This window comes from Alosa alosa, chromosome 17, assembly GCF_017589495.1.
Source record: "Alosa alosa isolate M-15738 ecotype Scorff River chromosome 17, AALO_Geno_1.1, whole genome shotgun sequence".
Classification (NCBI taxonomy): Eukaryota; Metazoa; Chordata; class Actinopteri; order Clupeiformes; family Clupeidae; genus Alosa; species Alosa alosa.
In genome coordinates this window covers 2,084,944-2,096,573 of record NC_063205.1, presented here as the reverse complement: position 1 = coordinate 2,096,573, position 11,630 = coordinate 2,084,944, and the positions used below count along the sequence as shown (strand labels likewise).

Below are 11,630 nucleotides of genomic sequence, written 5' to 3'. Positions count from 1 at the left end.
TACTGCTACCCTTTTTTTACCCATTTGCATACATTTCCAGGGACAGGAAATGGCCTCTCAGGAAGTATCTTCGTAATCAACCATCTTTGGTGATCTCACCCTCAGACAAGAATCACCTTTGGCCAGGACGGCCATTTATTGGAACAGGCAGACTCAGACACACTTAGATAACTACATAGGGCAACACAGGGGTAGTCTCAGCCGCACATGTAACACACAATAAGGGTTTACCACACACATCAACACGGGGATAAACACATGAACCAAAGAGACTAACATGCTAACAAATACACAACAGGCTGTAAAACTGTTGGTTAAGTTACACTCATGAACAACTGATGCTAATTATCTCTAACAGCAGTCAAGTAGTCATTGTTTGTGTCACACAAGCTGTGAATTTGTAGTAACATTAAAAGATGACTTAGTCTGTGCTCAAAGTGATTCTCGAAGCTCCAGTGGTTTCCTTTGAGGGTGAACGAAACCTTTGGAAAATGTTGTAGCAGAATCATGTGAACAATTCCAGTATATGCTTTTTTTCACTGGTTGTTGCGTTAAATCTTACTTTTGATTGGCTGATAAGTGGCAGGCTCGACTAAAAACTCCAGGGGAGACGCGCTTGATTCCGGTTCCATAGTGAGAGCCAGAGACATTATAGGCGCTACGGCATATTACAGTTTTTCTCGATCGTTTTGATGCTTGTGTCAACTCTGACATCCCATTCTCAAAACAGTTAACACCCGTGTCTGAACATAAGCACTCTGGCCAAAATGACACATTTTGCTTGCAAAAGGCTTTTACTCTCTCAAAACACTTCACTCATTAACACTTCAATCATTACACACTGGACAACAGTAAAAGTAAACACCTTTTGTCTGTTTTTTTCACCAAATAGGCAATACAGTACTTTGTCAAAATGTGCATTAGATCCATACTTGCAAATAGCAACACAGAACAGTCATGGTATCTCTTGTGGATAATGAATGATTGCGGATTGAAGAAATATGCAAAGGAGTTTCACACAGGTGTATCAGAGATTCAGACTTATGCAAGGAATCTATACCATCTGTGAAACGATGTTCTCCTTTTGTTAAGCACAGGAAAACCAATAGTTTGGGGATTTTGAATGACATCTGTTTTGCAAAAGGGTGTGAGAAATGTGTGAAACCAATGAAAATGTGTGAACACATTCACAAGAGATGACTTCTGCTGTGCAAAGAAAGTAGTCATGAAGACTAAGTGGATCCGTGGCCTACTGGTTAACACTTCGGACCTGTAACCGGAGGGTTGCCGGTTCGAACCCCGACCAGTACGGAACGGCTGAAGTGCCCTTGAGCAAGGCACCTAACCCCTCACTGCTCCCCGAGCGCCGCTGTTGATGCAGGCAGCTCACTGTGCCGGGATTAGTGTGTGCTTCACCTCACTGTGTGTTGTGTGTGTTTCACTAATTCATGGATTGGGATAAATGCAGAGACCAAATTTCCCTCACGGGATCAAAAGAGTACTTATACTTAAATAGTTTTTCTGCATGAGAAATACAATGGGTGGCGGGAACGCGTGACAAAAGACCGAAATGAGTGACTGTCACGCTCAATGCGTGACACTTGTAATATGAATAATAAGATACGTGTTACTGCCACTTACTGTTGCCATCCTACAATCAATTCCTGTGCTCAGTTGTATGGCCTCACATTCCCCAACTAAACTCACTGACATAAACAAACCAAATACTCTCAGATTCATCAGTCTGCAGGCAACGTCAATGTGTGTGTGTGTGCGTGTGTGTTATAAAAATGGAAGATACTGGACTGTCAACAATAGTTTTGCAGGCCAGTCAGTTTCTAGTGGTCACAAGCACCCAGGCCTGCAATACCTCATGCTGGCTGCAGAGGGTGCTGAAAGCCAGCTTCATTACTTCGGGACATGTTTGTTTGTTCACTATTCTGCTGCCCTCATGCTACAACAAAAACATTTTCTTGATTCTCAATGACACTTCTTGATTCATGGTGCTCCCAGTAAAGAGCATCCTTAGTTTAGTTTGATGAGTGAGTGACATGGTGCTCCCAGTAAAGAGCATCCTTAGTTTAGTTTGATGAGTGAGTGACATGGTGGTGTGTGCATTAGTGAGAGAGCAACGTTCTTTTAGTTGCTGAGAGAGAGCAGTGTTATTTTAGTTCCTGAGTGTGAGCAGTGTTATTTTAGTTCCTGAGTGAGAGCAGTGTTATTTTAGTTCCTGAGTGAGAACAATGTTCTTTTAGTTCCTGAGAGAGAGAGAGAGAGAGCAGTGTTCTTTTAGTTCCTGAGAGAGAGAGAGAGTAGTGTTCTTTTAGTTCCTGAGAGAGAGAGCGCGAGCAGTGTTCTTTTAGTTCCTGAGAGAGAGAGAGAGAGAGAGAGAGAGAGAGAGCAGTGTTCTTTTAGTTCCTGAGAGAGAGAGCGCGAGCAGTGTTCTTTTAGTTCCTGAGTGAGAGCAGTGTTATTTTAGTTCCTGAGGTGAGAACAATGTTGCTTTTAGTTCCTGAGAGGAGAGAGTATTTTAGTGTTCTTTTAGTTCTGGAGTTCCCTGAGAGAGATATAGTGTTCTTTTAGTTCCTGAGAGAGAGAGCGCGAGCAGTGTTCTTTTAGTTCCTGAGAGAGAGAGAGAGAGAGAGAGAGAGAGAGCAGTGTTCTTTTAGTTCCTGAGAGAGAGAGAGAGAGAGCAGTGTTCTTTTAGTTCCCTAGTGAGACAGCAGTGTTCTTTTAGTTCCTGAGAGTCACACTATAAACAAACAGACTAACAAACAAATAAACAAAGTGTTGCTTCCTCCTCTGACACAAAGGTAGAACATTTCTATACCTCTTTATATACATATGTGCTTGTGTGTGTGTGTGGTCTTATGACCTGCTGTGTGTTGTGGTTTACTGGGTGTCACATTGCTTGAAACACTGCAAATAAAGGACGATAAATAGTAAATTGGGTCCAAATCATATTTACTGTGTCTTATGATCTACAGCTTAGCTCTTGTAAAAATACCTCTTACATTCCTATTATACATGGTCTCCTTTATCTAAAGAACTCTGCAGCAGCCATCGTGAGCTACAATATTATGTACAGACAGAAGTGCACACTTAGAAGTGTGCACTCAGATGGAAGTGCACTACAGATAGAAGTGTACACTCCGAAGTGCACTACAGACAGAAGTGCACACTCATAAGTGCACTCAGACAGAATCCCTGTGTGTGTGTGTCGGTCATGGCCATGGGAAAAGTGTGTGTGTGTGTGTGTGTGTGTGTGTCGGTCATGGCCATGGGAAAAGTGTGTGTGTGTGTGTGTGTCGGTCATGGCCATGGGAAAAGTGTGTGTGTGTGTGTGTCGGTCATGGCCATGGGAAAGTATTAATAGTGATGTTGGTAGTAGAAGCAGCGATACAGCTTTCAGAGTCCTACAGCTAGAAAGCACACTAGCACACATCTTCCATCCCGTGTGTGTGTGTGTGTTTATTTGTGTGTGTGTGCTGGCATGATTCTCCGTGGTTGAGGGTGAGGAACTCGTTGGGGTCACTACCCTGTCGTCCATGGCCTGTGTGTATGTGTGTGTGTGTGTGTGTGTGTGTGTGTGTGTGTGTGTGTGTGTGTGTGAAACACGTCCTGTGTAGTGTTGAGCAGGTGTGATTCTCTGTGGTTGAGGGTGAACTCCTCGGGGTCGTGACCTTGCTGTTCCATGGCCTGTGTGCGTGTTTGTGCGTGTGTGTGTGTGCGTGTGTGTGTTCCATCTCCTCAGTCAAACACGTCCTGTGTGGTGTTGAGCAGGCGTGATTCTCCATGGTTGAGGGTGAAGAACTCCTCGGGGTCGCGACCTTGTTGCTCCATGGCCTCCCTCAGCTTCACTGGGGGCTCCAGGTAATACTGACAACAACAAACAAACAATAAACAACAAACAAACAATAAACAATACAAATAAAAACATTCTAACCAACCCCTGGCTTAAACTTAATAGAGGGAGAGCTGCTTCACAGAAGAGAACTTCTGACGGCAAATTTGAGGAAAAGTTGGTAAACCACCCTTCTTACCTAATTTGAGGGTGCTGATTCTGAATATTTTGTTTACCAAGCTCAATTCTGAGTTCTACGCTGCATAATCAGCATTTTAACATAAAATAGTGATTATTTTTGCTTATTTTTCCATAAACTGGGTTGATTTCAAAAGTAATCACTAAAACCAAATATAAGTGTTCTCTAAATACATGTTTGAGCATTAAAGAAGCCATACTATAGTTTATTAACGTATTTAATGGGAACATAATTACAGTTAACATGTAATAAACTCGGAAATTCTAATCAAAAACGCTAAACCATATTTTTATTGCTAACATAGTGAGTCACTTTCGTGGTGTTTAATGCATTTCATCACAATAACAAATTGCACAGATAACCTTCAACTCAGAATATATCCTACAGTACATATTAACTTAGATAGCGGGAATAAGCCTAATGCAGAACTGCATCTACCGTCAGCAACAACCGTGAAGTAAAAAACATTTTACTTCTAGTAACACTGGATTTGGTATGTGTGCTTGCCTCCATACTAGAGCTTGATAATGTGCTCTTCTAATATGCCATTGAGCAGCATCACTTGTTGGTGGTAGAGCCTCCGATCCTCAACATCTAGAAAACAGAGTGGCTCTGTGTTGTCACGATACCAAAATTATGACTTCAATACAATACCTGCCATAAATATCTTGATACTCGATACTGAAACGATATCCAAATCCTAAAATATCTGGAAAAAGAACGGACCCAGGCCTCCTCCAAGTGTCTCGAGTCATTTGTGTTAAATTTGGTGCACTTTTGGTCAATTCTGGGTTTTCAACTTCTAAACTTCCTACATAATTATTATTTTTGCAGTCAGTAAAATAGTAGTTTGTGTGTGATTAAGTCCTTTATTGTTTGTTATAGCTAATTTATATTGTGTGATGTTTTGACAATAAATTACCTTTAAATAGCCAAAGTAGGCTAGATCAAGGTCAGTGTTGAAATTACTGCATGCCAATCACATAATGCTATGCAGAAGAGCCTAATCTTTAGGCCATTTGATGTAGGATATACCCTAGGCTTTCCTGTGTTTATAGGATTTCTTTGACAGTTGCAAAGGGAAAAAAAGATAGTCTTCTTTGCTCCCAGTGTTATTCAATAAGTATGTTTCAACCATTCTTTGGGTCTTAATTACATTACATTACATTACATTACATTTGGCTGACACATTTTTAACCAAAGCGACTAACAACATGGTAAACAGTTTAAGTTTTAAAGCAATTTTCTCAACAATTTTAGGACAATTTAACAATTTTAGAGTACAGTAAGAATACGTGCATCAGTGAGAGCTGTTTTTAAACAGTTGAGTGTCAGTTCAAGACGGGTGGTAAGTGCTAGGATCAGCTAGCTTGTTGTAAGTGGTGCTACGAGAGGAGATGTTCTCTAAAGAGCTGGGTCGTCAGGAGTTTTTTGAAAATGGAGAGGGATGAGCTTGCCCTTGTAGGAACTGGCAGTGTGTTCCACCAACAAGGAACAACAGATGAGAAAAGCTTGGATTGGCCTGAGCGTATCTGTTGCAATATCTGTGTGCATTCCTAAATTAGGTCTATTTCTTTGATAGTCAACATCATTTGCTACCACATAACAAATACCAAACTAGATGTACCGCAGAGCGGTACAAAATATGACCGCCGCCCAGTCCAGCACATTTTTTCCACAAAAATAAATCACGCTGAAAGGCCTATATGATTCTAACTGTCTCACTAAATTGCATTATCCACACTCAATTCTCACTGGTATCTGCTAGACAACAAGTACCAAAACATGATTAGTTCATAGATTTCACATGTAAAATTCATTTTATACAACCCCATCCCCATCTTGCCTGTTCATAATTCTGAGAAATTCTTGAATTGTGTGCATGTGTGCGTGTACATGTTTAAGTTTATGTGTGTGGGTGTGTGTGTGTGTGTGTGTGTTGTGTGTGTTTTTGCTCCTGCGATGTGTGTTTGTGCATGTGCATGCATGCGCACATATGTCTACTGTGTGAATATGTGTCATAATGATGATTACTGTGAATGTATGTGTGTGCGTGTGTATCTGTTTATGCACATGTGTGCACATGGAATGGGTTAACATGACCCCTGAGGCAAACATAACGAAAAATTTGGTCATCCTAGGCCCTACGGTTCTCAAGATATTCACAGAAAACTGTGTCTGCCCTACCCTCCTTTCGGGGGTCCAGTACAACTACAGATCAAAACAAAAACGATGGTTCCATGCTATCCATGTAGGGTTACATGCCCACCAAGTTTTAGTGTACCCGGTCTTTCAGTGTCCCGAATCCTTGTTGGTGTAATGGTCACTAAATGTACACATAAATTATTCTATTGTAAGGCCCCCCATGAACGAAAGTTCACAAAACTTGGCATGCATTCGGAGGCGGGTTTGGGGTGGGGGGGATCTGCACCTGTAAGCAGAAATCAGCTGCCTCATTACAAAAGAGCCTTTCTGCTGAACTGTGAATGGTACGGTGGCCTGAAGGGGCCAACCCCAGCAGAGTCCACTGCAGAGCAGTAGCCGGGTCTAGTTTAGACCCCCATCACAACCATTAGCTAGAACCAGACAGAGACCAGGCAGAGCAGTAGCCTAGTGAGGCCTAGTAGTCTAGTTTAGACCCCCCAGTGAGGCTGGCATCAACCACATCACAACCATTAGCTAGAACCAGACAGAGTCCACTGCAGAGCAGTAGCCGGGTCTAGTTTAGACCCCCCAGTGAGGCTGGCATCAACCCCAGCAGAGTCCACTGCAGAGCAGTAGCCGGGTCTAGTTTAGACCCCCAGTGAGGCAGGTCCACTGCAGAGCAGTAGCCACTAGTTTAGACATTACAACCATTAGCTAGAACCAGACAGAGACCAGGCAGGCTTAGAACAGTCCCATAGAACCACATCAGAACCATTAGCTAGAACCAGACAGAGATCAGGGCAGAGCAGTAGCCGGGTCTAGTGTAGACCCCCAGTGAGGCTGGCATCAACCACATCACAACCATTAGCTAGAACCAGACAGAGACCAGGCAGGCTTAGAACAGTCCTATAGAACCACATCAGAACCATTAGCTAGAACCAGACCGAGATCAGGCAAGCTTAAAGGTACACTATGCAAGATTTTCACGTTAATATAACCTTTAAGAAGCCAATTTGGTAACCAAACTTGTATCATGAGAATCGTGGAACCTGGTACCTTGTCAGTATATGTAGCTCCTTGGAAATTTTTGCCAGTTGTTAATCCTTCATCTCCACAACAAAAGCATTTCCATTGTGTACAGGTGGAACAAGCCACGAGAAGCTATTTACAACAGCAGAGTAAAATAAAAACATATATCTACTCTAGGGGGAGCTCTACAGTCGCCAAAAATACCTGAACCTGCATAATATACCTTTAACGCCCCGTTCACACGTATGCTTTAGGTTGGTTTTCCCGAAGCTCGGGGCTGTGTTGGCACTGAAGGGAGATTGACAATAACGGCTATTTTTTTTTAGAATGTACCATATTTATTTCTCGCTAGTTAAAAAAAAAATCTAAGTCTAAAAAGCCAAACAAATGACGTTTATCAGCAATTACAGCCGTCTCAGACCATCTAATGAACTCCAGGTGTCATCTTGGTTTATTTTGAGAACCGTTGTTGCTTGTTAGCATAACCACAATTTGATTGGCTGGTGTTCGCATAGCCGCTTGAAAAGTTCAACATTTCACTTTTGACGCGAGCAAAGCGATGCCACGCCCCCACAATTCTGTTCGGCAAAGCCTGACGCCAACCCATGAAAAGTGAACTAGATGTACCGCATAGCAGTACAAAATATGGTCATTGAAACGTGAATGAGAAGCGTGAGCGTCGAAGCCTCCAATGCGTACGTGTGAACGGCCTATAACATCAGAACCGGTAGTCAGAACCAGCAGTCGGAACCAGATCTTTAGCATACATACTGTTCTACATTCTTTACCATAAGTGCTGTACTACGTTCTTTAATGTGAGAGTTTTTCTAAGTTCTTTAACATGTGTACTGTACTAAGTTCTTTTACATGCATGTTGTTCTAAGTTCTTTGACATGTATACTGTACTAAGTTCTTTTACATGCATGTTGTTCTAAGTTCTTTAACATGTGTACTGTACTAAGTTCTTTTGCATGCATGTTGTTCTAAGTTCTTTGACATGTGTAATGTTCTACGTTCTTTAACATGAGTGTAGTTCTAAGTTCTTTAACATGCATACTGTTCTACGTTCTTTAACATGCGTACTGTACTGTGTATGTTCTCCTTAGTTCTCACTATATTTAAGTCATTAGACCAGGGGTGGGCAAACTGCGGCCCGTGGGCCGGATCCGCCCCGCCAAAGCACTTTCATCCGCCCCCGAAAGCATTTCATTTGGTTATCAGGCTTGCTCGCTATTTTTTTTCCCGCGATAGAGGCGACGCTGCTTTAGCTTTACTGCAAACTGTTTTTCACTCCTTAGAGAACGTGATGTCAATGTCAAAACATCAATGTCAATGTCAAAATCATGTTAAATAGAGATAACATCATGTTAAAACTAAGTTAACTATTAGTTATCTCCCTTTGCAGCAGATCTAAAGTGAACATTATGCATCCATTTAATTGGGACGGTCTGCACTCAATGAGAGGGAGAGAGCCACAGGTTCCAACTGGCTTGTGATTGTTGATAATTGATATCTCCTCTTATAAGAAAGTTTTAAAAAGGAAATCATGAAGGCAACAGTAGTTCCCACTACTGACCATTTAAAAAAACTGAGAGGGCCCAGCCGTGGGGTACACTAGCCATAGCTTAGCAGGCAGAAGATCATTGAGAAATAAACGCGGAAAGCCAATTGTCTTTAAAGCCACAGTGCACAATTTATACATGTGTTAAACAGCATAAAAATTAGCAGTATTTTTAAGCAATTCATATTTAAAAGAAATTTTTACATACCAAATTATAGGCTATAATTATTTTTTTATGTGCATGTAGTGGGGGGCTGTTGTGCGCCCTCCGGGCCAAAACCCAATGTGGCCCTTGAGCCAAAAAAAGTTTGCCCACCCCTGCATTAGACTCTAGCGCTGGCTTAGTTCTCACTATATTCAAGTCATTAGACTCGAGTGCTGGCTGAATTGGCTTTATACACCAGTGCGACTGTTCCAGTCACAGTTGCCGTGGCGATTAACAGAACCGCCTTTGTGAGCTAAAGGCTCCTTAGGCGACAGGCATGCCGTAATTCGAGGGGGGTGGGTCTAAAATGTGTGTGTGTGTGAGTGAGAGACAGAGAGAGAGAGAGAGTGTGTGTGTGTGTGTGTGTGTGTGTGTGTGTGAGAGAGAGAGAGAGAGAGTGTGTGTGTGTGTGAGTGTGTGTGAGAGAGGGAGGGAACAGGCCTGCTGCTGTTGTGTGGAGTTGTGCAAACTCTTCATGCTGGGCCAACATCTTAAGCTCACGGTCAAGACGTGACCATCGGCTGATTTCAAACTGTGCTCTCTGTGTGAGTGCCTGTGTATATAAGTCTGTGTGTGTGTGTGTGTGTGTGTTCCTGAAGTCCTACCTCGTATGCTAAGGCAAAGGTACACTGGTAACACTACATAGTACCATTGATATACTAATGATATTAACCATTTTGATTTATAGTAATACTAACCCACTCTACATCTCTATTTCTTCCCCCCTTACCTCACTTGGGAGGTATACCATCACCAGTCACCAGCCATCCGTGTGTTTGGCCCTCATCTCACTCATCTCACCTGAAGTCCCATCCCTATGACTGCCCTATCATCGCCTATTGCTGTCCCCCTGCCCGGACTCCTGGCCCGTACAGCCTAGTGACCCACTACTTGCCCTATGACAACTCCTAATCCCCCTGGACAATTCCATCTCCTACACTGGACTATTTGAACTTTATTTTTATTTTTTTATATTTTTTGGGGCTTTTTATGCCTTTAATTTATCCCAATCCGTGAATTAGTGAAACACACTCAGCACACATTGAACACACAGTGAGGTGAAGCACACACTAATCCCAACGCAGTGAGCTGCCTGCAACAACAGCGGCGCTCGGGGAGCAGTGAGGGGTTAGGTGCCTTGCTCAAGGGCACTTCAGCCGTGCCTACTGCTCGGGGTTCGAACCGGCAACCCTTCGATCACAAGTCCAAAGGGCTTACCAGTAGGCCACGGCTGCCCCAATGTTCTACTCTCTACATCTGACTAACTTATGCATTTATCATGAACACAGACCTTACTGTCCTGTAACTGACCCTAGGCACTGGGTCCTGTAACTGACCCTAGGCACTGGGTCCTGTAACTGACCCTAGGCACTGGGTCTGCTCTTCCTACATGGATCTCCAATTCTAGGGAGTTTTTTCTCTTTTCTTTTCTCTGATTGTCTAATACTCTGTAAAGCGCCATGAGACATGTGTCATGTTTTGCCGCTCTATAAGGTGCCCCAATGGATAGTGTGTTTGTGTGTTTGTGTGTGTGTGTTTCTGTAGTCCTACCTCGTACGCCAAGGCGAAAGTGCCCCAGTGGACAGCGAGGGAGTGTTTAGCCTGGACGTCCATGTGAATCTTTACCGCTTCCTCAGGGTCCACATGCTGGGAACGCATGATACCTCTGAGAACGAGAGAGAGGGAGGGAGGGAGAGAGGGAGAGAGAGAGAGGGAGGGAGGGAGAGAGAGAGGGAGGGAGGGAGAGAGTAAAATGGTGTCATAACAATAATATAGAGGCATGGATCCCACACACACACACACACACACACACACACACACACACACCTGGGCTGGTAGGCTCCGAGAGGTGGTGACATTATCGAGCCAACAATCCACACTCACCTGGAGGCCTCGGATGGCGCGCACACACACACACACACACACACACTCACCTGGGCTGGTAGGCTCCGATGGAGGTGGCACACACACACACACACACACACTCAATACCTGGCTGGTAGGTTCCGGATGGAGAAGTTATCAACACACACACACCCACTCACCTGGGCTGGTAGGCTGAGTGGCCTTTTTACACACACACACATACAATAATACCCGGGGGTAGGTCTCCGGTGGGGGATGGCGGCGAGGTCGAAAGGGCCGAAGCGTCGTCCAATCTCCTGGAAAGAAGAGCAGTAGCCCGTGTCGCCCGCAAAGAAGAAACGACTGGAGGGGCCCAGGACTGACCAGCTCCCTGGACACACACACAAACACACACACACACTCAGTTTAGACACATACACACACTCGGTTTAGAGACACACACACAACACACGTGCGTGCGCGCGGTTGTCGTCTAGTGGCGTGCTTTTGCATCAGTGCTGCGTGTGTGTGTGTGTGCGGTGTGCGTGTGTGTGCGGTGTTTGTGCGTGTGTGTGTGCATGTGTGTGTGTGTGCGTGTAACTGACCCCAGAGTGTCCGGTTGTCGTCCAGCGGCGTGCGTTTGCACCAGTGCTGCGCTGTGTGTGTGTGTGTGTGTGCGTGTGCGTGTAACTAACCCCAGAGTGTCCGGTTGTCGTCCAGCGGCGTGCGTTTGCACCAGTGCTGCGCTGTGTGTGTGTGTGTGTAACAGACCCCAGAGTGTCCGGTTGTCGCCCAGCGGGCG

The 11,630-nt window shown here is 44.1% G+C and overlaps 1 protein-coding gene across 1 annotated transcript in view; it reads right to left on the bottom strand.

Moving 5' to 3' along the window:
• Positions 1–2,947: 2,947 nt before the first annotated feature.
• The window catches only part of napepld (N-acyl phosphatidylethanolamine phospholipase D), a gene marked incomplete at its 5' end in the record, with an annotated part of 11,237 nt that continues 2,554 nt past the window's right edge, over positions 2,948–11,630 (bottom strand). Inside the window, 5 exon segments of the mRNA XM_048268759.1 lie at positions 2,948–3,879; positions 10,535–10,649; positions 10,918–10,939; positions 11,103–11,219; positions 11,524–11,613. Coding sequence (XP_048124716.1) covers positions 3,751–3,879; positions 10,535–10,649; positions 10,918–10,939; positions 11,103–11,219; positions 11,524–11,613 — 473 coding nt within the window.